This window comes from Rhyacophila brunnea, unplaced genomic scaffold (genome assembly GCF_057557595.1).
Source record: "Rhyacophila brunnea isolate RB1 unplaced genomic scaffold, BYU_Rbru_1.0 scaffold_19, whole genome shotgun sequence".
NCBI lineage: Eukaryota > Metazoa > Arthropoda > Insecta > Trichoptera > Rhyacophilidae > Rhyacophila > Rhyacophila brunnea.
The window spans coordinates 8,419,958-8,447,715 of NW_028232848.1; the positions used below are offsets into that span (position 1 = coordinate 8,419,958).

The 27,758-nt window shown below is 34.3% G+C and overlaps 2 protein-coding genes across 6 annotated transcripts in view; both read left to right on the forward strand.

The window, feature by feature from the left end:
* The first annotated feature begins 3,358 nt into the window (after positions 1-3,358).
* Positions 3,359-22,598, forward strand: Ubqn (ubiquilin). Its single transcript, XM_085946063.1, has 11 exons — positions 3,359-3,499; positions 3,647-3,833; positions 4,157-4,254; positions 6,620-6,763; positions 9,529-9,667; positions 14,394-14,501; positions 17,172-17,425; positions 18,227-18,340; positions 18,535-18,723; positions 19,374-19,503; positions 20,940-22,598. The coding sequence occupies exons 1-11, from the start codon at positions 3,398-3,400 to the stop codon at positions 21,014-21,016; spliced, it is 1,542 nt and encodes a 513-aa protein (XP_085802189.1). The 5' UTR covers positions 3,359-3,397; the 3' UTR covers positions 21,017-22,598.
* Positions 22,599-25,746: 3,148 nt separating this feature from the next.
* ATP8B (ATPase phospholipid transporting 8B) overlaps positions 25,747-27,758 on the forward strand; it is a 232,894-nt gene continuing 230,882 nt past the window's right edge. For all 5 annotated transcript variants that reach the window (XM_085946068.1, XM_085946070.1, XM_085946069.1 and 2 more), the window contains exon 1: positions 25,747-25,862. The gene's annotated coding sequence lies outside the window, so the exon portion shown is untranslated. The remainder of the gene's footprint in view (positions 25,863-27,758) is intronic.

A 27,758-nucleotide genomic window follows, 5' to 3' on the forward strand; every position in this document is an offset into this window, starting at 1 on the left:
GTTCGAACACTTACCGTTTAAAAAAAATCGGTTAGGTTATTATCAATATAATTTATTATCGTAAATATTTCATTATAATAATGTCGACATAAATTATACTGATGGTTTTATAAATACGTTTGAAAATTAATAAATGTAAAAAATCTTAACACCACTGCACATTTATGTACTGAAGTATGACTATATTCTAAAACATTAGAGCGAGAGGTTTAAAAGAATACTATTTTATGTACTTAATAAAAATACTTTATGCAGTCATAAAATATTTAAAATATATATAAAGGATAACAAGGCTTCAAAATTATATAAATAGATTATCTACAACGTTTAAGGGATGTCCAGGGGTGTGCTCTGAAAATAGCATAAAATCTTCATTTAGACGTTCGCTGAGCATGTGTGCCGTTAAGGGCTAGAAATTTCTTTCTCGCAGTCGATCTGCTCATGTCTGCATGAATCCGCCCAATGATGATTCAGGCCTCATGACCTTGGATGCTCGGAGGATGCCATGCTTTAGGTGGTAACACCAATAATCTCCTCTTTCAAATTTTCATTTATTTCACCTTCAGATTCATCCTACCATACTGCAGAGTTTCTCAAACATGGCAATATTTCCAAGATTTATTTTTCTTCGCCAGTTTTGCAGTTTGGATAAAAATGCCCCGAGATTATCGTGCAATGCGATAATATCCGTTTCCTTTCCCTGAAGTTTCAGGTTAAGCCTATTTTGCTTTTTTAATACAGGTAACTGCTATATATGCTACTCTTTTCAACCATGCTTTGTCGTTAAAGTATACCAAAAGGTCATGTTTCCTTTGCACTTCCAGGAACAACTTGATTTAATCTTTCATTTCAATGACACGATTCACAACATTTCCTTTCGACAACCAGCGTACTGCAGTGTAGAAAAAAGAACCTCGTGATCAGATTCCATTTCTTTGCACAGTTCTTTAAACTGACGGGTGTTAAGAGCTCCAGATTTGATGTAATTTACGATTTTTATCAGGGAATCAAGTACCTACCTCTTTCGGAAGAGTTGGAAGTGTCCTACTGGCAAGGGCTTACCGGTGAACAATAGAGGCATTGCACCATTACTCACAAACTCTCAACACATGTTTCAGCCAACTGTGACAGAATAGCGTATCTACCTAGGTAGATTACACTTACCTATTTTAATTAAAAAAAAAATTATGAAATTATTCAAACTTCAAGACACCATTAAAAATAAAAATTGCATTATAGTGAATATTTTTTTTAGTTGACTGTATAAGTTGGCGACCCCACAGAAAACCCTTCGCGACCCCCTTCGGGGCCGCGACCCATATGTTGGGAGCCCGTGCTTTAGACGAAGGGGAGGCACTGACGACACGACAGGAACCAAACCGCATTTTAGGACACCAGCGATATGGCTCTTGCACGAGCGCCACATCCAGGCCCTTCTTGAGCATCAAGGTATCCAACTTCAGTGTACTGACCTTTCCCTTGCCCACATTTAGTTGAACAAAGCAAATTATTTGAATGCGTAGTCCGTCATTGCCCGTTATTGAGTCGGATGGCCATTATGGCGTTTATGGTGGTGGCAGACGACGCATTTTGGAGGAATCTCCTTTCCGGGACAGTCTACACGGTCGGGACCTAGTGTACAGTGAGAGCACTTAGATCATTGGCGGAGCACGATTTTGCCATATGTCCGTATAAGTGGCAATTTAAACATTTTATAACCCCCAGAAAGTCTTGGACTGGGTAAGATTCCCATCCCATGAAGAGGCGATCATCGGTAATCAAGGCATGCCTGACAATGGGTGTGACAAATTCAATAAAATTGCACTTTCCCGTGCTTTTTGGACCTACCTTATGGCTGAGGCTGATTGCTACGCAATCTGCTTCAGCAAGGCCCGATTTGTCCCTTGTAGACTTGAATATTGCCTCATGGGCTGTTTTCCGTTGTCGTCGCTGGCAAGTTGAATAGAATGACTCGGGATCTCGTGCGTCCGACGATTTCAGCGCGCAGACCAGCCTCGGAAATACCAAGGGCAGTTAGTAAGCGTTTTGCCTGTTCTTCTGTCAGAGGATGGACAATAATTCCTCCATTTCGAACGTTGCGGATTTCAGTAATTTGAACGCCCAGGGCTTAGCGGCAACAGTCGATTTTAAATATCTAGTTTTAGTCGATATTGATGTTTTGTCGCCCTCCGTCGTAGGAAAGAATAAAACATCCAGACGAGCCTGGTGTTGGCTAGGTGGTAGTGGAGCTGAAGGTGGCATTGAACGTCAGCTGATTACCGTTGATCAGGTTGGAATGGTTAATTCAGGTGTCAACAGTTGTTGCTTTGCGCGAAGATTTGAAGTCTTTTGAGGACTTCGATCTCCGCACGCGAGGCTGCAATTTTTTCTGTTCTTTCCGTGGGAAAATCCTGCATTAAAGTCATACAAAGGCTCAGGTTTTCTAATTCTGTTCTAATTCTGTTTCCCATGAGGCTGCAATGTGTTCAGCTTAGGTGCATACGCTGACTACAAGCACACATTGAGATAGTACTATATACCTATGTGTATTTTCCAGACCCAGGATTTGAACCTGGGACCCACAACATTATAAGCCGATGCTTTAGCCGCTCAACAATCGTGGGCATCTATGCTATAGGTACTTATCTCTGAAACATGTATAATTTATTATGAAACGGGCCGCAGGTATTGTTTTCGCCAAATTTGAAAACAAATAATGTGTAGGTATTTTAAAAAATGATGTGGGTAGGTAGATACCTACCCAATTTGTAAATTTAAAGTACGTAGTGGCCACAATAAATAAAATTAAAAAAAAATGAAATAAATAATAAGAGGTATTTCCTATGAAATATTTTGTCGACCGAACAAAATTTTAAACGTCAGCTATAAAAACGACGAAAATACGATGAAATTATAAACACAACGTTGCCAGCTAAAATTGATCAGTGACTAAAAACATTTTCGTAAAAGGATTAGGTAGGTAGGTAGGTATCTAAAATATTTATCAAAATCAATTATTTTAATATAGTAGGTACTATGTATTAAGTTTTTCACCAACACGATCAATAAGAAGGGACACAATTAAAAGGACTACAATATGCTTTTGGAAACTACCTAAATGTATTTAATTTTTAATCGTGAATCAGTGTCAAAGTTAGTTTGTTTCAAATGATATTCTATTTCTTAGATTTAAAGTAATCAAATAATCATACATAAAGATAATAATATACAATGGTAAACGCTTTTTACTATAATATTTTGACAAACACGTCATACTGCATAGATATTTCATTCTTTGATATTCTAGAACGAACATTCCAATGAAATTTTTGAAATGGCAACATTTTGACAACACCGCATTCAAACGCCAAACCAGAGAGTCATGTAGATTGCCAAAATGGCAGAGGGACAGGAAGGCTCTAAAAAAATAACTATTACCGTAAAAACATTGAAAGAAAAGCAAGCGGTTGAAATTGAAGAAGATGCTGATATTAAACGGGTATGTCTTGTGTTCATTACCTACTACACGGCGGTGTAAATTCACAGATATTTGCTAGACGCCATTTATGACGACACTTGGCAATCACGGAAGGCTAGGTACAATCGTTATCTTGTCTTGATTCATGTTTTGTTTTACATTTTTCAGCTCAAGGAAGTAGTTTTAATTAAGTTCAACGCTGAGCCGGAGCAGTTATGTTTAATTTATGCAGGTAAAATATTGAAAGATAGTGAAACTCTACGGACTCAAAACATCAAAGATGGTTCGACGGTGCACCTTGTTATCAAAACTCCTCCGAGACCGGAGCCCGAGGGCGGCCCTCAGCGCCCACCAGGTAACATTGAAACCTTATTTACACTTCTAAACAGTTTTTTGACTTCCGAAAGCGTTCTTTAGATATTTTTTTACCGCATATTGCATCACGATTTCAACGCAATTAACGAATGATAACATACGATAGTCATGATACCCTCTGATTGAGTAATGCCCTGACGTTAAGTAACGTAAACATAAGTAATTCTTCAATAATTACATATTTATTGCAAAACATAAGCATGGTACTCTTAAAATGGCAGCTTTTGACTGTCTTTTTTATTCTTGTTAGAAGGTCAAATCCAATAATATTGAAAAGTCTAATAATTAAAATGTTTTTTTTAGCTGACATTGGTGCCACTCCATTCGGGCTAAATTCACTGGGCGGATTGGCCGGTCTGGAAAATATGGGATTAGGCCAGGGATCATTTATGGACATACAGGTTAGTAAACATATTGGATGCCATTTCTGTATAGTGAATTCAGCTGTCATACATATTATTATAAACACTAGGTAAATGTTCCGTAGATGCCGTCATGAGATTTCAGAGCATTCTTTTTAGACCAAACCTAACCTAACCTAACGTGAGAATGATGCATCAAAATGTATGAAAATTTCAAATTTTAAATTATTAATTTTTGGATCGAAAAGCCTATGCGTCGACAGAAAAGGGTATTTATTATAATTGTCTACCCATGTAGATCCATGTGTATTCCATAATAAACTGTTTTCATAAAAAAAAAATATAAAAGCTCATGACTGCATCTGCGACACTATGACCAAGCATGTTAAAAACCTTATTCTATAATGTGGACAGCCTAACAGTGGTGAAAGGTGGAGGTAGGCTGTGGAGATCCGACATAAATTGTGCACACTAAACTTTGCTTTTTTGAATTTAAAAAACTAGCAATATTCCATCTAAAATTTGTATTTTTAAGCGCCGGCTATGCTTTACCACAAGCTTACCTGCGCAAACCGGTTTGTATCGGAAAGCCCTTGTGTATGGACGGGAAAACTGTACCCTCAAACTGAAAAGCGCTGTAAAAGTGTTATGTGTTTTTATACCGGGCAGCAGTATTGCCATCTTTTTCTTTGCTGATTATAGTACAAAGGGGTAAAAATTATAGTATTTCTGAAAAATATATAGTACAGGAACATTTTTCGTCTTGAATCCTTTAAAATTATAGTATTTTGGTATATTTGGCGTAAATTTATAGTATTTTAGATTTTTCGCGGAATTAAAATTATAGTATTGTACTATAATTATAGTAAGGTTGGCATCACTGCCGCGCGGGCAAGTCGCTGCCATCTAGCCGGCGCATTAATTTAACGAAAATAATAACCTGACTAAGTGTAGTGTGCACTATTTAATATGTTAAATCTCTACCTTTGCCCATGCTATATAGGTTAATGATGCTAATGATTAAATTAGCTGCAGTCACTTAGAAGAGTTGTCTGTAGTAAGCTTCACACACATTTATCAAAAACTGAAAACATTTTAACACAGTTTTGGATTCAGTAAATATACAATATTATGAAACCTGCGAAATTCCAAGATAAACCCTTAAACTTGATGTATTATAAACGGTTAGATGAAAATTGTACGCATTACATTTTGCCGTAGTACAGTTCACCGTGAGCTGTCTTACTGGAAACGCTTGGCTAAATAGCATTAAGATCAAAAAACTACATGTCCTTCACAGAGCGGTTGCAGAAAGCATTGTTCCAATTTTATTAGATTCAATGAGAACATTAATTTGATATTGATTATATTATATCCACCAGTATAAGTTGTCCGCTGAGTGAGGGCGCCACATGCTAACATTTGATGTATCGTTATATTTTGTTTATGCTGTGATGAACTTAGTTCACCATTTATGATGGTATATCAATAGTATCAATATCCGATAATAATATTGTCATTATTATCACATATTTGATTGGTACGGCTTGACAATTAAGAGCACTTTCCACAATTTTATATAAATTATACCTACGATATAATTTACTTATGCGTCAATGACATTGAGCTACTTTACAAGCTGTTTGTTGGCGAATTTAAAAGCGGGCGATTCAGCTACTGCGATTTTGATGATGACACACAAAACTTTCCATTCGCTGAGAAGCCAACAAGCTAGCGACTATTTTGACAGAACGTAGTTTGTTTTTTTTACCGGGAGGTCGCTACTACCGATGCAATAGGCTTAATGAAATTGCAGTTTGGAATAAGTATCAACCGTAACAATAGTCGCATTTGCTCTGCGTGTTTCGTACAAACTAGAAGACATCTGCCCATGTTCAATGTTAAATTGTTCGACTATATGAACTGTTATTAATTTAAAAGAACAATCACTTAAAATCAGTGTCATATGTGAGTTATGACAATATGTGAAATTAGGTGTCATAATTATACATTAATATTCGATAATCTAATGCCTCATTCTAACTATGATTTTTTAATACACAAGTGTAAAGAATATTAACTGGAATTTACTTTTTATTGTCACATAAACACCAGTAATACTTGTGTAATTTTAAGTGAACCATATGCAAAAGGACTGGTGAGCGATAGAGATTCTTGGAGGTGCCGTGTGGTGTCTATAAGCTCCAACTAAGGGGTGGACATGGTCAAAGAAGTTTTAAGATAGACATTGAAACACGGCGACTGATGGTTACATAGTTTCGCGCTCGAGCCGATCGACAGGCGACATTATTGCTTTTGTACCAGTGTAGTGTTGCGTCACAACAAGTGTCACCGCACTCCATCTGTTGGTGTAGTGAATTGACAAAGGATTGTTGCATTGCAGGCGCGCATGCAATCGGAACTGTTGTCAAACCCGGATATGCTGCGGCAAGTGCTGGACAACCCGCTGGTACAGCAGGTAATGAACGATCCCGAGAACATGCGCACCCTCATCACCTCTCACCCGCAGATGCAAGACCTCATATCTGTGAGTACCACTAACTATTACAATTGTCAACAAATTAATATGGGATATTGCTTGCGTTCTTCACTTTTGCCGTGTCCCTTTTATACCGAATATTTCAGATTTAGTTTGTATATTGTCGTGACTTCAAAAAGGGCTATTTTGCACATAACTACCGCAAATAAAAACATTGTATGAACATGAAAGTACAGTCAATTCTGTTTAATTCCAAAACACCGGGACTAGGGCATTTTGCGCCAAATCAAGCAAATGCCACAAATTTTCTTTCAAAGAAAAAAATCGATTTATTTCTATACAACAGCCAGGAGAATAATTAATTGTAAAATAAAATAATACGTAGGTACAATCTTACTTCTGCAAAATCAGCACAGGTATTCGATGCAGATATTACTGTAGGGCTCCCTTCATTGCTTTCCTGCATATAATAACTAACCTGGCTATATTTTTTGTCTCGTTGTTAGTCACAGGAATATATCGAGGGTATACTGACAAAAAGCATTATCTCATTAAAACAAGTTCTGAGATAATCGCAAAAAGGACTTTCATTTTTTTTTCAAAGCGTTCTCCCATGTAGATTTTTTTATGATTTAAAAACATTTTTTCTAGATTATAAAGACTAACCTTTATGGCAAACACAATATACGACATGTTACAAGTCCTGTATTTTGTATACGCAGAACGCATTAGGTCATTATCATGCTTTCTATCAGAATAAAAAAATAACAATATGATTTAATAATGTTTCTATTTTCTCACCATTATATCCTATGCCTTTGTGCGTTTTACCAGGACGTAGAGCGTAAAATTGTATACATTTTGGCATTTAAAACAGAAAAACAGCAAAAACTGAAATAATGCGTTCTGTCAGTATACCCTCGATATGGATCATCATCGTTTTCATCTAATTTTTGATGTTTCAATTTAATGACTTGAAAGAACTTGAAGACTTGAAGAAAATGGTAAATTTTTATCTATTGTCGAAAAGTTTAAACAATAGGATTTTTTCTTGAAATGTGTAACATAATGATGTGTATTATGATCTTAAATTTATTTACAATCATGCGATATGATGACAAGGTCACGCAATCTTCCTCTTGATTAATTTGATAATAACTCTCGTGTAAGCTGATTAAGGAAATTAAAATAAGAATGGTTTATGGTTCCCCTTCAAAATCTCAACTAAATCATATTGCATTGTCACCACTCAATTGATTGGCCCCATGATGCAATTGACCAAAATCCACTCAGTGATCGATGCGTTGGCATATCGTCACTGTATATTAAATACCTCCTATGTGGTTTGAGTCATTCTGAGATAATTGAAAAAACTGTTTTAAATAATAATCGTAAATGATATATTTATGTTTTAACATTTTTTGTAGATCCTAATCATAAATTAAAATTGGATAATCATATTTTTTTTTTTAAATAAATCTATTATTTAATTGAAAAATCATAGCTTTTTCCATGTTTTTATTACTTAGGATTAATTTTATATGCACTGTAATAAGTTGAATCGTGTGTAAACATGCCGTGTTCACATAAGATTATTTTAATACTGATCTATTGCGATGGACGCTCATATAGGATTAATTATGGTCCATGATTTTGGTTGCTCTCACATAATATTAATTGAATATCAATTTTATTTTGTGATTTTTTATTTGATATTTCCACAAGTGATATATTACATTCGTCTCTGTTCTGGCAGAACACACTAACTGGAGAATACTAGTTTTGAGTAATTTGACTTTGAAGTTGATAAAATGTTTGAAATAATGGTCTATCATGTGAGTTTATTAAGTAATCGTAAAAAGGATGACTTTAAAATAAAGACTGTTTCCAGACGGTAAAGTTTGAAATAAGGAACATTTTGGTACCAACTCAATATGTCATTTTTTCGAATTAGTGTCTTCTGCTAGAACACTGACGATATGGTAGAGAAAAAAATGCGCATCACGTGGTATCATAACTCATTTTCATCAAAATCACCACATAGAAGGTATTTAATATACAGCAACAATATATGAAATGAATTAGTCTATATTCTATAGTTCCAAGTAGCATACAAAAATACATATATATATATATATATATCATTTACTAAGCAAGGCTTATAGACCTCCGCAGGGTGGAGGTTATATTGAGAAGACTTTTTATAATGAATAGTGACTCGCCAATTATGTATGGTGGTTACATATAAATTGTATGTATTACATTTCACCATAGCACAGTTGACATAGCATAGCACATCACACCGTGAGTTTTCTATACGGTCATCGATTTCGGTAGTTTTTATTATGTATTTTGTAAGTGTTTTAAGTCAGTTTACAGGAAGCCAGGCAGGAACCGTGCCAATTTTCATAGCCGATTTGGCAAAATTCATGATTTTAAGAATGAAAATCTAACCTAACCTAACAATTAATCCAGTATATCGGCTTTTTTCAAAATTTGTTTGCCGCTGGCTTCCTGTAATCTGACAAGAACCGTGTTCTATTTAGACATGAATTTTTATCTTAATACTATACGACCCAATAGGTTGGACGGTCTTTAATATACAACCATATTTCCGATACAACATTTCACGGTGAAGTGTGATACGGCGAACTGCATACGTATAAATTTCCGGACAAGATATGTGTATGAGCTCCTTGCCTGTCTTTTTTTTATGCAGTTTTTTTTGTGTAACCCTAGAATGTATCCGTCATGCGAATCAATAGATGACTTGGAGAAGGGAAAATACTTATGTAACATTAATGTGTTTGCAGCGCAATCCTGAAATCAACCGCATGCTGAACAATCCGGAACTTCTGCGGCAGACAATGGAGCTGGCCCGCAACCCTGCCATGTTACAAGAATTAATGCGCTCGCATGACCGGGCTATGTCTAATCTAGAGAGTATACCCGGTACGTTTCCACACCTATTCTGCAATTTCTAATTGTCTTGCCAATAAAAGATGCTGGGTGTCTGATAGAGAGCTGATTTTCTTCAATGGATTGATAATGTAACGTTAAGTAATCCAATAGGATGCAGAAGAGGCAGGCTAATTATTCGCAGGATATATGGGACCACTGATATTGGGGTGCTGAACTGAAAAGTGACCACTGTGTGTAGGGATAGGTGTAGAAAATTGATACAAGGAAGCCTGTCCTCATGGAAAATTTATGATACTTATGCCTTGATTATACGTAACGAGTACAGTGGCGAGACAGTGTTCTCGGCCGAGTGCTTGGTTGCTATAAACATATTACCGAGCGTTCGGCCTAGTAGGATGGCGAGACAGTCACTCGGACCCTTTTCTATTTACTAGACCGCTCGGCATCTTTAAACACACACTTATTGCCAAATAGCTTAAAGCTACTTGTAGTTTAATCTTTGCTGGTATAGCTTCTCGTTGTATCATCGGAGTAATATTTTTTAACAATTTATTAAAACCTTCTACATCCATTCTCAGAAGCGCTCTAAATTCACCATTGTCTTCTAACTCCAATTCACTAAAAAGAGTATGTTTCACCACGATCTGGTCTCCTTAAAATCCATTGTCTTGTCCGAAGACGTTTATCTTTTTCGCGCAATAATTCATTTAATTCTTCTATCAGAAGTGGTATGAGCAGCTTAGTATAGTTTTAATGTACGTTTTACGATCAATGTTTCGGTACACAAAACTAGCCTGTTTTTTGATCGAAAGTGAACTGACTCGCCACAAAGGTCGAAAAGAGAAAAATACGTAGAAACACTCTCTCGGCCTAATGACATTTTGCTGTCTCGCCACTGTACTCGTCACGTGTAATCGAGGCATTAGGCATAGATGGGTTGTTTTGGAATTGGATATTTTCTTTCATTGTATTCGTGGTGTGTACATATTTGATGCACATTTAAGAAATATATCTTTCCAATTTTATAAACAATTATCCCAATATTTGTAGGCTTTAAATGCCATCAGAAAACTGAAATACAGTACTCTCTCAGTAATCCGCCACCCCAAAAACCAGACAAGTGTCCTATTAGCGAAAGCGGCGGATTATAGTGCATACATACAAAGTATGGTAAAAATTAAAACAGGTAAAAATAGTTTTTTTGAGAAATTTGTACTAGCAAATTACAGTTTTATTTATAATCAAAATCAAGTATTTATATTACTAAATTATACATATTTATAAACTAAGTTTAAACTAAATATTAAACAGTACAACATCACTTGACACAACCAGTCGTTCAGTGATGCAGATATTCTTGAATGGCTTAGAATTCCCGGCTTTCCCTATGACCAAAAGCTTCAGTTTGGGCACTTTCATCCCTGGTATATTACTTTCTTCGCGATGAATGTATTTACGTTTTACGAAGGAGAAGTTTCCAAAATAAACCCGTCTCATCTGCGTTGTATACTTGTACGCGGCGGACTACTGAATTTGACAATTGAATACCAGCGAATTATAGAGCTTGATTTTGTGCTTTCAACTAGTAAAAATAACAGCGGATTATAGTATTTATAATTAACTATTTCTTTTATTCAACGAATAATTCACAAGATTTAAGAATATATCATTCTGATTATTGAACATATATAATTTTGAAAAACACTTTCTGATAACCAATAGAAAAAATCTTTTTTGAAAAAAAGTAAGTCACCCCGACGGGGTATCGAACCCTGTATCTCCCGAGTTTACGCCTCATCCGTCGCATTAAACCATTATGCTACGGCGTGACATACTAATAGCGACAAATTTTAACTATTGGTCAATTTTAATACCTACTCATCAGCGTTCTTCCAAATCAAGCTACTTTGGCAATCCATTTTTATTTCTTAAATCAATGTAGGTATATTACTATTACTTTGATTACTATCCGACGTCGTGGAATTTCTCCAATATTTTTTAGATGTAACTACTTGCACTTGCTAATAATTTATAATTAACTATTTCTTTTATTCATTTCCCCGTCGATGCCCCGTCGGGGTGACTTACTTTTTTTCATAAAAGATTTTTTCTATTGGTTATAATATACTCTCTCAGAAAGTGTTTTTCAAAATTATATATGTATTATAGTATTTGTCGGATAATCGAGCGGCGGATTACTGAGAGTGTATTGTACTTTTATCGAATCTGCAAAAATGTATTTGGGGATAATGTAGATTAGATAATAATATAACAATGAAACAGGGAAATTTATATTTTCAATACTGTCTACTTCAATTGTTCGCATTTTGGCCTAAATTTTAATTTCTACTGAATACGATAGTACTTATTATCTGCCACTGTGTAAGATTCTAATGTAATCAATTAAAGATTAATTCACAGAAACCTTTTAAATTGTGAGTAATACGACTATGAATATATATATATGCCATAGAATGGCAAACCCATGATCCCCCAGGAATCATTGTCATTTCGTAAAGAGTGTCTTTTTGTAATTGCCTTAATTTTGAAACTACTTTTAAAACAAAAATTAGACTCCCGCAAAAAGGTTGTTTTGGATTTACAAGGTTTACAACGGTCATATTCACTTATATGTATTTACTTCACGATCAATTTATCTAGCTAGACAAATGTGCAAAGTATGAAGGGAGCTTATGTAAATAATAAAAGATCCCAACTTTTTAAAATATTGAGCTGGAGACGGGAGGGGGCTAAGTAGTATTGTAGCGTTCTGCTGCGACGGTGTTTTCTTGTAATGATTCCCGATTCCTTCCTTATAAGACGTCAAACATGTCGTCAAAGTTCAAAATGTAAACATACTGATGTGGCTTATTTATTTAAAAAAAATGTACACTAGTGTTTTTTCAAACTACACTTTTACTGCACCACTATTCTACCTAGCGCCTCAAATTTTTGTGATTTTTTAAACATCTTACATTCAATTTAAGCAACTGACAATTTTGCTCATAATGCAATCGACATAATTTGTCTGAAATGGTCGTCTCATAAGCAAAAGGGCACTTTTGATTTATGAATGTGTTCGTAATTTTTTTCTCCACTTTATAGGCAAAATGGCATTTGTGGAGCTAAATCCATGAAATCATAATTTACGAAGGAAAATAAAGGTCACTTGTGTATTTATTTTATAAATTAATCTTCAATTAACATATAACAGAAACATAACATGTGCACGATTTTTCCATTCTATCTGCAGTGGTTGCAAAAATGTAAAAAAAAAAAGGACTTTATGCAAAAAAAAAGATTTTGTTGCAGATAGCAAGAATCTTCACAAGATATGGAAAAAAATACATTTCAATCTTTGAGTAATAAGTCACATGTGCTCTGAAATTCATTTCAAAATGTTATGAAATAACTTCCATACAATTTTTTTTCACTCAAAAAATGCTTAAAAAGTTTTTTTTCTCAAAACTCTATTTTTGCACAGGTGCCCCTTTGCTTTTGGCTCGACAATATTATTTGTATTCTGTTGGTATACTTTTGATAGTAATCTGATGGTAATCAGTACCTATTTGCGTGAATATTCCATACTTGAATACCTGTCTTTTTTAATTGCTAACTGGCGGTCTTTTGAGAATGGACAGTCTTATCATGATTAGAATTATTGCTGCCCACGTGGTTTTGGTCTTTATCTTTTGTTTCGGTGCTCAGTGTACTGATTTCCTTTGAGTGTACTGGGTCCGTCCATCATTTCAATCTTACCCCTTACCAGAAATTGATCGTGAAATGTTACTTTGGATCATTTGCTTGAGTTGTGGCCGAAATAGAATAATTCCTAATTTTAGTGCTCGACTCATTCGCCGATCGTTGACTGGCTCTACGCGACGTGACCTGTCTTATTTCGACATAACACAAATTTGACGTTTACATAATGAAGACCTTTTTTTCATTATTATTATAACAGACAATAATAATACAAAACAAAAATAAATAATATGTTAGTAAATACAAGCAGCAAGTTGTTACGCACTTGTCTAAATATAATCTTCGATAACTTTTATTCTCATTTAAAGAAACAACACATGAGAGAAGACCGTTCAGTGTTGCCACCAAGGAGACCGATAGGTATTTTTATTTACTTACGATTGTTAATACTAGCGACTGATCGTATATTATTAACCAATCAACACGATCGATTTTGTAGCTGATTCATTCCGTGCAATTCGAGGGCTTAGTGTCAAACAACACTATCTACAAAAGTGCAACTTTACAGGAGAGCCAAAAATCATTATTTTAGATTCTTGTAACTCAACAAGGGAAATGTTTATTTAAAACCTAATGTTAATATTTTATAATTTATTGTGTATTGTACATTTATCTTGCTTATGATGATGTTAACATTTATAGGGATAGTTTTAAAAAAATATGAAAACAAGGGTAACTTATGTAGTTAGCGTTAAACTTTACTGACGATTTAATAAGAAATTAGAAAAGATTGACATAATGTTGTTTGACTATCATAGAGCCATAAATGTAAAATAACGTTATCTCAAAAAAAAAAAAAAAAAAACACTTTTGTAGATAACGTTGTCTGACTTTAAGCACTCGAATTGCTATTTAATGTTGACGATTGGCGTGAATCGTTGAATCTGGTTGGGTCTGCGAGTCTGCCGGTGTCATTAGACCTTAAGTGACGTGAAAAATTGCAAGAATAATAAAATTGTGCTTCATTACTCATAAGAAACATGTGTTTTTGTAGGTGGCTATAATGCATTACAGAGAATGTACCGAGACATACAAGAGCCGATGCTCGCGGCGGCAAGTAGTTTCGTAGGAAATCCTTTCTCAGGATTGGTTGATAATTCAGGTAATTTCATTTAAATCACTGCTTCTTTGTGTCATGTCTGTTTCATGTGTGTGATATTCCACTTAACCATTCATCATTCTCTTGTTTCACCCTTATAGCGGTGTGGCCATACTTGCATAGCGATGCGCTATGTTGTCATATTTTTCATGCAACGCTTCAATTATTTCTTGTTGGTAACAGGGGTCGAGGTAAATTGGTACAAAAAATTCAAATGAAAACATGTTTAAAATTAATCATCATAATGCTTCTTTAATTGCACACTCGGGAGTGTCAATAGTCTTTAACAACAACCCACCTTGATGAACAAAGATTTTCTACCATTGTGAACTTAACAGCAGAGTACAGAAATTGCTTGGACCCCGAGGACAGCATTCAAGTTGTTCTGATATAAAAAAAGGCCTGTTTTGTATCAATGTTGGTTTATCTTAAATGAAACACCATTTTCCAAAACTGAAAACGGAGATGTTTTGAATGAAATGCTTCAATTCTTCAATCCTTTTAATTTTCTATGTGTGCGCTATTTTTTTTTTATAGCATGTGTGGCTTTTATTAATGACTGACCTTTCGTTTTAAAGGCAGATAGATGGCTTGTTTCTGTTTACTTTGAAGCCCACGTCAGGGAGAAGTCTGGGTGTTGAATATTCTTCAGTGCAAATAGATTTTGGGTGTCGTCGAAAAAAGTTCCTCGACCCCTGATAATATGTATTCCTGAAAGTCAATATAAAAATAACTTAGAGATAAGGAAAAAAATTATATTATGTATGTAAATATTACTAAATATGCAATATAAAATGGCCTCACACAATATTGCGATTCTCTTCCTTGAATTTCATTGCCAAGTGGTTTTTGTGGTACGTTTCAGAAAAAGACTTTCTCACTTCACGCCAGAGTGCGAAATTTGCATTTTTTTTTTTAATAATCTAAGATAGTGGATATTTAAATATTTACAATATGATAAAAAATCAATTGCTTTTCCATCGAATGTCATTGACTGATCTTGCATAAATAAATAAACACATTAATTCAATACTTAGATACCATTTTATTTGATTTAATTAAAAAAAGCAATGACAATATTGTACAAATGACATTAGCAATAAATTATTTAAAAAAAAAAATAACTCACTCGCTGACACTTGATCCAATTTCATTTTTGTTGGATATATTGCTCAAATTGCTAATAACATATGTCAATTTGAAACAATCCCATTTAATCATATTAGTATATCTTAGGATTAATAGATTTCCTCGGGTGGCAAAAATAATATTTTTTATTTCGTTGACGAAGTTTTAGTTTGAAGAAATCAGATTTATCATTCTTATGAGTGGTCATGTCCGTCTGAGAAAATATTGCGACCTGTTTTCCAACGGGCACGATTATTTAGCATTCATTAAATTTGTAATGTTAAAGCATAACTCACGTAGGCTTGACTATATTAATAATAAAGGCATTTCAAACTAGGAATTCATTTGCAAATTGAATTTTTCTGAGCCACTCCCGGTAACTCTGAAGAATGCTTCCCGCTAGCTAAGCCAAGGCAGTGACAAATATAGCCTGTCAAAGGGATTTTAGATTATAACGAACAAAAAGAATGATAATATTGATAACACTCACTTCCACAGCGATTCAAATATACGTAGAGTATAAAGTAATGCGTGGCAATTGATTCTGTCATTCTCAAAAATTTCATGATAAGATAAACGGATTGCGTTCAGTTTACCTTAAATATTATTTTTAGATATTTAATCCAAAGTGTGGCACTTATAACCCATGTTCATACAAATATTAGTTGCAGTTACAGAATCAATAATTTAGTAATAGGAGTTATTTATTTACGTGTGGAATAAATGTGTCACTAAATTTCAAAACCCGCTATAACACTTTTGAAATAATTAAGATATATATGTGTCGCTGAGTTTCAAAACCCGCTATAACACTTTTTCATTATGTTGAGAAAATCAACAAGAACTTTTTGAACTAAAAAGGTTTTTGAATGTTTTAGTAGTGTTATAGCGGGATTTGATAGACACATTGATTTTGTTTCATAAATAACAGTTAATCGTGGCGGCTTTTGAAAGTGGTGGTGGTGTGGTGGCGGTGATAACATTTTCATGTAGAGATTTTAATAACGAATCCAACGATATATATATCTTAATTATTTCAAAAAAGTGTTATTGCGGATTTTGAAACTCAGCGACACATATCAATGCATTCGTTATTAAAATCTCTACACGAAAATTTTATCGCCTCTTTCAAAATTCGCTACGATTGACTGCCATTATTATGAAACAAAATCAACGTGCCGTTATTACACTACTGAAACATTCAAAAACCTTTTTAGTTCAAAAAGTTTTTATTGATTTTCTCAACATAATGAAAGTGTTCTAGTGGAGCTTTGAAATTTAGCGACACAAATTAAATGTGGTAGGTATGTACTATGTTTTAAAAATTCACATATTTAAATTGTTTTTACAAGTAAAAGAAAGCTACGTATTGAGTCTTTGCCACTGCACCACAGTGAACTACGCGGTTTAATTAAATTAACTGATATGAAATATAAGAACCGAAATGTTTGTGCGGGGATTTTTGTGTTATGGCAAAATATACAATTCGTCAGTGTTAAATATTTGCAGTATGAATATAGTCGGACGTGTATTAATTGTGTGCAGATGGAACGAACCCGCAGCAGGGGAGTGAGAATCGCGAACCCCTCCCGAACCCGTGGGGCCCGCGAGGCGGGGGCGCGGGAGGGGGAGCGGCGGGTCAGCAGGGGCTGCTGAACACGCCCGGCATGCAGTCCCTGCTGCAACAGATGTCGGAGAACCCGCGCCTCATGCAGTCCATGCTCAACGCGCCCTACACCCAGTCCGTTCTGCAGGCCTTCCAGGCCGACCCCAATATGGCTTCGCAAATTATTAACCAGGTCAGTGGTATTCATATCTATTTTACCGGCCATTGCACATCATTTCTGCTCTGATTGACTCCGCTACAATTTAATTTATAATAGAAATTTAAAAAAAAAGTTGGACTTAAACTTTTTTATTCCGGGTATGTGCTTTCACCTCTAAATTATCAATCCGTCTGATTTGTGCAAATTATTTTCTTTAACTACATTTCACCTGAGGCACATCAAATTCCACCAATCAGGAGGCAATATACATTGTGATATAATCACATGATTCGATCCATGCGTTTCTAATCCGTAAACCTATACAATGTGCAATGTGGATCGCGACCAATATATCCAGCTTTAGGCCCATAGGGTAAGAAGGGTTCGGAAACTGAAGGGATCGTTTGATCGTACGACAGGCACAGGAGAGAGTAATTAGTATTGAGGCGCGCCGGTATCATAGTGATGTGACAAGAAATGGATTTTAGCCACTTGCTCAACCTATGTAGTCCATACTCTTAACTCCAAACACGCATTGAAAAACAATCTGTATTTGCCAGACACAGTATTTGAACCTGGGACCCACGACATTATAAGCCGATGCGTTAGCCGCTCGGCCATCGTGACCATAATATTATTATACATACATAGCATAATAATAATTGTGTTGTTTATTCTAAGCTGAAAAAGTTTGCAAATAAAATTATTACGGTTTAATATTAATTCCCTGTAGAAGGTTTTCTAGTTTCCCTAGATTTTCATTCTTTCCCTAGTTTTTAAGTTGGGTTTGCAAGGGTACCCTAATTTAAAAATATTTTTTTGTTATTTTTTTAGAATCCAATGTTTGCGGGAAATCCTCAGCTTCAAGAACAAATCCGGACAATGATGCCACAGTTCATGGCCCAGCTTCAGAACCCGGAAGTACATCAAATGATGACTAATCCTCAGGTATGAAATTTCACTAGTTCTTGGTCAATGCTGTTAAGATTATTCAGACAGATGATTTTGTTCCAGTAACTTACACATCAAACTTGTGAGGGTCCCCATATTGCTCTTTGTGTGTGATTGTAACGCTTCCCATACAACTTAAGTAAATCAATGTCACCAAACAACGTGTGTAGAGAGTGATTGTATGATTTCAGGCTTTGAATGCGCTACTTCAGATTCAGCAGGGCATGGAGCAACTGCGAAGCGCGGCTCCGGGTCTCGTCAACTCCATGGGGTTGAGCAACTCGGCCGTCAACCCGGCCGCCCCCACGCCAACGCCCACCCCCCTCTCCACCGGACCCCCGCAACCGCCGCAGCCCAATAACCCTGAGCTCTTCACTCAGGTGATTATGCTCGCCTAATAATATAACATAATAACCATGTTTGATTCCGTTTTTTTACCTGTGATGAAATTATGAGACACAATTAAATATAATTTACTCTTTGAAACAATGATTAGAATTTACCTTCTATAAGACCAGTTTTAATTGAAATCGTGATGTATAAGATTATTGGTCAAGAAATGAAAATATAAATAATATTAAATTCTACAGGTTTTTTAAAAAAAGTTTTGTCGACATCTACTTCGGTTGTAACACCATTATCAAGACTATTCAGATAGACCGTTTGCCTTTGCTCAAATACTATACGTATATATAGAGACAATACATTTTCTTCTATTCTTTTTTTAAAAAACCTGTAGAATTTAATATTATTTATAGGTATTTTCATTTCTTGTAAAATAGAATTCTACCAAGTAAATGCTAACTCAGTTAATAAGATTATTGGTATTTATTAAAAGTAATTACGCAAACATCTAGTGGAGTGAGCCTAACGCCAATGTAATGATGCTCGCCTTCATATTTAAAATTTAATAAATTTGTATGGCATAGTTTATGTGCCAAAAAATACCTCACCGTGACGCATGAGATGAGGTTCTTAATAATTAGCAGGAGTTTATCAATGTACTAATATGGCGACTGTATTTCCTCAGTTCATGCAACGCATGGTAGCTTCAATGGGAAATTCAGCAGACCAGGGGTCACCTCCGGAGCAACGATACAGCCAACAACTAGAACAGCTTACCTCAATGGGATTCGTAAATCGAGACGCTAATCTGCAAGGTAAAAGTTATTCCATAGAATTATGAGCTGGCAAGGCTCTGTTTTACTATTGTTGTAAGTTGTGGAAGATCACTTTTCAAAGTCGTTTACTCGCTGACAATTACTGCAGTGCCTGCAATTGAACATTTCGTTTTGGTCAATGTTTGCATAAATAAACAGTCAATCCAGGGTTGGCGAACCTTTTTACGTACGCGTGCCAAAATTTCCCAAATATTATTTGTCGACTATCTGACGTGCCGAGCAGTTTTTCATGGGGAAAAAAGAAAAAATGATATTTTAAAAATTCTATTAAAAAGTTTGAAAATTGCAATTGAGTTCTTGAGATTCTACCTTTCGCCGTGTTTCTAGCCTTATATCTTTTATTTTTTGAATATTTTTTCCATGTTCAAAGAGATCGTGGACTATTTTAACCAAGCTTCATTCATATTATATTCTTCTTTTCTTCTTCCATTTTTATCGATTATGTTTGAGGCAAAATAACAATCAGCTGTTTGTATTTGAATGACTCCCGATAAATTCAAGTTTGTTGATTGAATATTTTTATTTTTAATAGCCTTATAATTGGTCTCAAGCATTGTAAATTGATCACAATAGAGGTTGACGGACACGGCATCTTCCGCCGCCTCATGAGGTCAGTGCGATAATATTATGTGTGACGCGCAAAGCCTAATGACCGACCTATAATAGGTATTATATATTTACATTAATTTTACAAACGTAATACTTATTGTTGAATTTTTTAGAATTTGCCTGCTATTTTTTTATACAATACGATTTGTCATTTATGCATTTTGTCATTTCCGTTTGTGCATCGATTGGTAAATATTATTCAGAAAAATAATATTATGTATACTTATATTTATTTGTAAAACTCTTTTTTTTAATAGGTATGTTTTTCTCTTCAAAATAAAACATTCGCGTGTCATGCAAAATCATCTCGGCACGCATGCCATAGGTTCGCCATCCCTGGTCTATAGAATATCACTTTGCCGAAACTACTTTTATTTACAAAATGTAATTATTAGACAACTATCAGTTGTCTTTCAATGTTATGACGCCAGTGTTAACCGCGTGTACCGATTTGTTAGTTATTAGTAGTCATTAGTTATCCGAATGTTGCTGAATAGTGATTAAGGTGACTTTAAGGGCTGTTTACACGGGCTTAGTACTACCTAATCATTAGTACTCGCTACTCGCACTAAAGTCTTGATTAGGGCTTAGTGCTTAGTAATCACTACTCACACTAATATCGTCACGTGTAAACAAGCTGAATTAGTAATAAGCGTTAGTATTCGGCCTGTTCACACATCTCTGTAGTAGTCTGAGTAGTGAGTTCTTGCTTCCAAAAATACCCCCCCAGATTCTTCCATTTTTTACCTTTATACGGCAGGTTCTCGTGTTATAACATTGAATGACATGTATTGTTTTGATTTCAGCCCTGATCGCAACATTTGGCGACGTGAATGCCGCCGTGGAAAGACTATTGGCACTTGCACAACTGTCATTAAGCTAACACTCTTAATTCAATTTTACCGAAAAACAAATAAAAATATTTGACCATGTTTTACGCCTACATAAAAAAAAATGATAAAACACACTCGACACACACGAATAAACATGGACACTGTTACATGCAACAATACTATCTTGACTGCAGTATAAACTTCATAATATTATTATATACCGTAATCAATATCTTTTCGTAGCTTACAACGAAAACAGTACATAATTAGAAAACATGTAATTGTTATAATATTCCGAGCTCACTCTCTTGTAACCGGAGAGTATTAATTTAAATCCTCTTATATAATAAAGTATTGCCGATAACGAATTTATTCTTACACGCGTCCCTCCCAAATTTTTCCCAAAGTTAATTCTCAAGATAATATTTTATTAACTTCTTTTGACTGTGGAAAGTTTTTAGTTATTTGTAATAGACAAGTTTTTACTGTTTATTGATATTTGTTGATTTATGTTCAATATCCAAATGATTAAAATTATATATTATTTTAAATGAATCGTGCTATTTTTCACCGACATATTATTGTGATTTTAGCACCAATAAAATAGTAGGTATTTAACTTTTGTAAATCAGGAAAAAATCCTGAGAACATCAGAATGTTGACAATTTATTTTAAGTATGGAAAAATCAATATTTTAGATTATGAATATGTGTCGATTTAGTAGTTCACTTGTTTTACGACATCAGGATTATAATATATTTTCAAGTGGATCATAATCGCTGCAAATTAGGGTGTGACATGTTTCGGAATAATCGCCATGATTCTTTTTAAACATGTTCCCCTTTATTTGATTGTATTATTCTGCTGTAGTCTTTTACGTATTTTATATAAAGTTAATTGTAATTATTTCCTTTATTCTGTAAAGTCAAAACGTGGTGGTTATTTCTATGATTTTTTTGAATCCCGTTTTTGTTAAAAGAATCTTATTTATAAACATAAATATTTAATACCTCTTGTCTGTTTTTAATTAATTCCTTATGGTCTGCTTGCAAATAAAGTTAAAAATAAATATTATTACATATTACTTATGTTGTGTACAAATTCACAATTGTTACAGTGAATCGGTTCAGAGCAAATATTCTCACCGTACGGCTTGTATCCATTGTAAAGGTGAACAGTCTCTCATTACTGGAATATACAATTAATGTTAAATGTACATCCGTATACTCAAACGTGTTAGATTAAAGTAATGTCTATTGAAGTATATGATCAGTGTTTTGATGTACCTAGGTTTTCTTTGTGCGATGGCATTTTGAGCATTGCGTTATTTAAAATTGTGATTTACCATTCCTTAAAAGTGAAATACTAATTAAAATGAGTGTATGAGATTTATTTAGCATACCCGACATACATTATTTATGGTGTGACTAGATATTTACATAAGAAATGTAATCCATTAACAATTATTTTTGGGCAAGATATTGGTTTCTTTGAAATATATTATTGTATTATGTTCTATATAGAAAATGTATAGATTTTCAAAATTGGATTTTCTATTATAATTTATGGTAAAAATGGATCATTTCAAAATGTGGGAATTTATTTGCTGAATAAATAAATATTTGAAAATTCCTAAGGAGTCCGTTTATTTATTTATTAGTATTCCTTAGTCATGTCCTCTCCTTGTTCCGCATCTCGTGACTGAAGAACTAACATCGTTTGCTCCGCCATTCCGTAGCACGGATGGCATATATTTTATTCTGTATTACCAAAAACGTTGAAGAAAACTATACCAAGCTGAACCGACATAATATATGAAAGTTATAGCTCGTTTACACGTGCATGGATTTACTGGCGGCATTACGTATTGTCGCAACCGTAACGATAAATGGTAATTCCAACTTGAATGACGGTTGTGCATGCGCAGTACAACAATAATGGTGAATCCTGCCAAATAGCACCATACAATGGCAACACGTCTTGCTTACGCTTGAAAAATGAGATTGACGAGACAGTCGGCACTTTTGCATGTAATCAGTTATAATCGTGGTAGTGTAATTTACACACTATTCGTGCCTGTAAATCCATGCATGTGTACAGGCGCTATTAAACTAGAAAAAAGAACTCTTAACACTCCATTATTTCGAAACCAATGATTAACAATCAGGCCTCTTAAAAAATTCTGTACCTAAATATAATCACACAGTACAGATATACCATCATAAAAGGTCCAGTGTTCGAATTTAAAAATAAGCCATCATAGTATTAAATGATGAGTCAAATGTTAGCATGTGGCACCCTCGCTCAGCGGACAACTTATACCTACTGGTGGATCTATAGTATGTCAATTACTTTTACTTCACACTGGGTATTCATGTGGAGGACACTTATCATCAGCGTCATTTTGACACAATTTTCTGCTACTGTTGAACTATTGCAACCACAACGAGAGTCATCACATTTCAGGTGCGTGTTAGACAACACGAATTCATGTTAGATGATGGAATTCAGTGTCAGCAACATTGGTGGCCTTAGGCCCGAAAAAGTGGTAGGTCAATTTTGAATATATTATTTTAATTTGCCTTTTCGTTGTATACTTAAAAGACGTATTGCAAATTGGCTTTTTATATATTATAGAAGAAGTGCTAGAAATTGTTATAGGTAGGAACTTACCCTTAAAAAAATGTCCATTTTTCACATTGTTAACCGAAATTGCAAATGTTATAATTTTTTGTAAATTAGGTCCACTTTTTTTTCTTAACATCTAACTCTTAACTCATAACATCTTCGTTTGAAGACGCTTATAATAATTAAATGTGTTATTTTTTATTTCGTTTAAAATATAATCCACCGAATTAGACATTTTAAATTTAAGTGTCAGTTCAAAGAAATAAACCGTCGCCAATGCCACTACAAAAATGTTATAAATCACTAAAAACCAAACATTGTGTGTCTATTTATATAATAACTATACCTAATACTGTTAACATAAGATTAAAACAATCAAACACATTAATTAATAAAAACCTAGTAGTTGTTTCATTAACCTTCGTATAACTTTCATTGTACGAGTACGAGTGGCGGTACGTCTCGCGACGCAGCGCTCATCGATGTTTTATATCTGTTTCATTTGACACATTGAAAATATATCTCCATCTCATTCTCGGACATTGCCCACAATTTAGGCTATCCGCGCCAAAACAATATGAAGAAAAACATGGCCAACTCTGTGCTTTCTCTCCGTCTCACATATGAAAAATGAGAAGTTGATAATAATAACATCGAGGTTCTACTGTGCGTTATATGCAAGAAACACTTCCATTTTGCCGAAAACAATAGGTGCTCTCTATATACGTCTTTAGTCATTAGTCTGAGGTTAATTCCCTTGGTCAATTAATGATTGTGCTACAGTAATACAGATCATTCGTTAGGAATGGATGTTATTGTTTCTTTTTAAAAAACTAATGGCATAATATCCATATTTAAAACATCAACTTACTGCCAAAGTCGCCATGTTTTCAATACAACAGTTTATAAAATATTAGTTTTATCTCAGTTAATTCCACAACACGAAAAATGTTCCAGAAGTGCGATCAAGTGTTGTAATACTAGAGAATTGAGATAGGCGATATGAAAATATTATATGAAACATAACATTGGTGGGAGGGTGGGTTAAAAAAATATCAAATGAAGTGTGGTGTCATTTTATTGATGATCTAGTATAATCATGCCCTGTGTGTGGTATTCTTAATTTAATTCGTTCATTTTGTGTTGCATTTGTTCACATTCTCTCGGACTTACAATATTAGCTTGATACCAAATTAGTTTATGATGGCACTCGCACCAATCTCTTGGGTTGATACTTTTTACTGACCTTACCTACAAAGTGAACATAAATTATTTTTGTACATTGTAGTTGTGAGCTATTGGGTCTTTACTAAAATATAATCACTTTCATTCAGCTGGCAGGATTTTTGAAATCGGATCTATGGAGGCAACACTTCAAATTAAACCAATTGGTTGATGGAAACCCATAATGTAGGTACAATAAATAGTGGCTATTTGAAGGTAATGAAACATTAATAAAACTGTGATAATACTAGATATCGACAATTGAATACAGTTGAGTAGAAAGGTGCAAAGTACCAAAAATACAAAAAAACATATTTTACATGGAATGGGTGCCAAGTACTATCATTCGTTAAATTGCAAAAGGGCTATGGCTCCAGAAGTATAGAAAACATTTTATGATCGATCAACAAAAATGGCAGTGCTCCGTGCCGACACCATTTTAAATTTCATTTTTCATTATTATTTTTCATAATATCTATTACTTTATATTGCTTTTTTTAGTATTATGAAGCGTAATATCGGAGCTGCATTTTAAAGTTTACTGAAAAAAATTAATAAATGTGTTTAACAAATAAAATGTTTTTCTTAATTTCCCACACTTTTGATTTTTGGCACATAGCACCTTTCTACTCGATATTCAATTATTGTTAATTTTATTTTTCCTGTCTAATTCAATCTTGTTGGTTGATAAATAATGACTAGTCACTAGAATAATCAAATAATGGAAATTTATATGGGTATGCAATTTTCTTGTCATAAAAATGGCTATAGGTATCTGTATCTCATTGAAATTGTGCAAGTAATAATTATTCATTGAATAAATGTGGAGCCGCCATTATGCACTTAAGAAACGACAGTATAATTTTGAACTTGATAGCCATACGAATAAAAAAGAAGCCTCCAGTACATATGCACTCGAATCAAAACCACTCGAAAAAAATGTCATTACATTACAATACAATATGGCGGGTGTTGTCGCGGGAATAGTGATGTGCTCTGTGATGTGATTTGTTGTTTTATTGTGATTTTACTTGTGATTCGAAGGTATGTTTTACATTTGGTTATAATAAACAAGTTATATTTACATGTCGGTTTTCGTTTGGTACTGCTTTAAGTCGTTAACGACGTGTCGGCTACCTGTCGTAAGTTTTGACATTTAACATGCGACAGGTGAGTTTTGGAATTCTAAACATTATTTATTGGAATGTAGCAATTATTCTCGTAGTTATTTGTACGTGGAATATGAATGGTTAATTTAAGAAGCATTCATCTCCGCAACAATGTCATTGAACGGGTCCAATTTGAAAAGTTATCATTGTTTTAGTTCATGACATACTTTCGATATTCCTTTATTCTATGACATCAATGTTGAATAAACACTTTTTAATAAGTTATATTGATCGCGTTTGTAGACAGTTTGAAACTTAATCGATTAAGTAACTTCAAGGAGATTTAATATTTAAAAATCAGGAGGTTCAAAATACCTAGTACTAGAGCTACATACTTGTGTTTACAAAAATTGTACAAAACTTATTGGCCAATCAAATTCTTGAAATTCATGTCTGCTAGTTTCTACGAATCTGGCGTGTCGAGGTATAGGCACTTTGACGTGTTAATATTTTAAACAAAATGTTAGTCTACCTATAACTAATATAATATTCACTAAAAACTTTTATTTTTATATACGTACCTACCTATATTCGAACTGTACCTAGGTAGGTAGGTGTTATGTAGGTATTTGTAAGTGATACATATCACATTTTTTTTTATGAAATACATTAATTTTTCAGTGATTAGGTAGGAAAATACTACGCTACTTTCAACTGTCTCAACTGTAGATCCACCAGTATAAGTTGTCCACTGAGTGAGGGCGCCACATGCTAACATTTGACATGATATCATTCAGTATTTTTTTATAATGAGCTTAGTTCTAAATTCGAACACCAAACGATTTATGATGGTATATCTATATAGTAGTCTGTGTGCGATAGCCAGCTACCTTGCTAGATCATGCAGCTAGCTTGGCGTCCTCCACTTAATGGCAGTGGCGAAGGGTGGAGGTAGGCTGTTAAGATCCGCCATAAACAGTGCACATTAAACTTTTTCAGACATACATATTTGTTTTCATTGCAATAAGACTACAATTTACAGATAGTGTTAGTTAGTTTTTAAAATTCAATTAAACCCTGAGAAACCAAGCCATAATAGATAATAGTCAAAAAATACATGTCTATCTATAAAATATCTAAAATTATGCAATTAAATCATACATAACTTTGAATATTTTATAAATAGAATAATATTTTTTATTTATTATAGTTTGGTTTAGGCAGGGCTTAATGAATTAAAAAAATTAACCAACAATATGTGTAATATGTATTTTTAATCCAATGAAAACAAATAACTATAAATGAAAAAGTGTGCACAATTTTGTCGTATTGCCCAAATTAGACCAAAACTATTATGGTTTTGTTTAGGCTGGGTTTAATTGATTTTTAAAAACTAACTAACACCATCTGTAAATTGTAGTCTTAGTTCAATAAAATCAAATAAATATGACTAAAAAAGTTTAGTGTGCACTATTTATAGCGAATCTTAACAGCCTACCTCCACCCTTCGCCACTGCTTAATGGTAGAGTTTAATAAAATTGTACAATAGGTACCTACATCTAATAATCATGAAACACTTGAACACGCCAAGTGAGAGAAAGCGATGAGAGATGAGACATGCTTTATGTAAGTTTGTCATTTAGTGCTGACACCACGACTGGCGCGTTTACATTAGTTGGCCATTAGATATAATCAACATGATATTTAAATGTGGTAATTAATTAGTAATTATCTGGTCAGCAGTAAATGTGATAATTGACAATATCAACCGTAACAACGATCAAATTAGACCTGCATAATTCCTGCGCACGAGAAGAAATCATATCTGCG

Bases quoted from the DNA above. Each gene is read 5' to 3' on its own strand.
- Ubqn (XM_085946063.1), top strand. From the start codon at position 3,398: ATGGCAGAGGGACAGGAAGGCTCTAAAAAAATAACTATTACCGTAAAA. The intron at 9,668-14,393 runs GTACGTTTCCAC...GTGTTTTTGTAG, and splicing joins TAATCTAGAGAGTATACCCG to GTGGCTATAATGCATTACAG. The intron at 19,504-20,939 runs GTAAAAGTTATT...TTTTGATTTCAG, and splicing joins TCGAGACGCTAATCTGCAAG to CCCTGATCGCAACATTTGGC.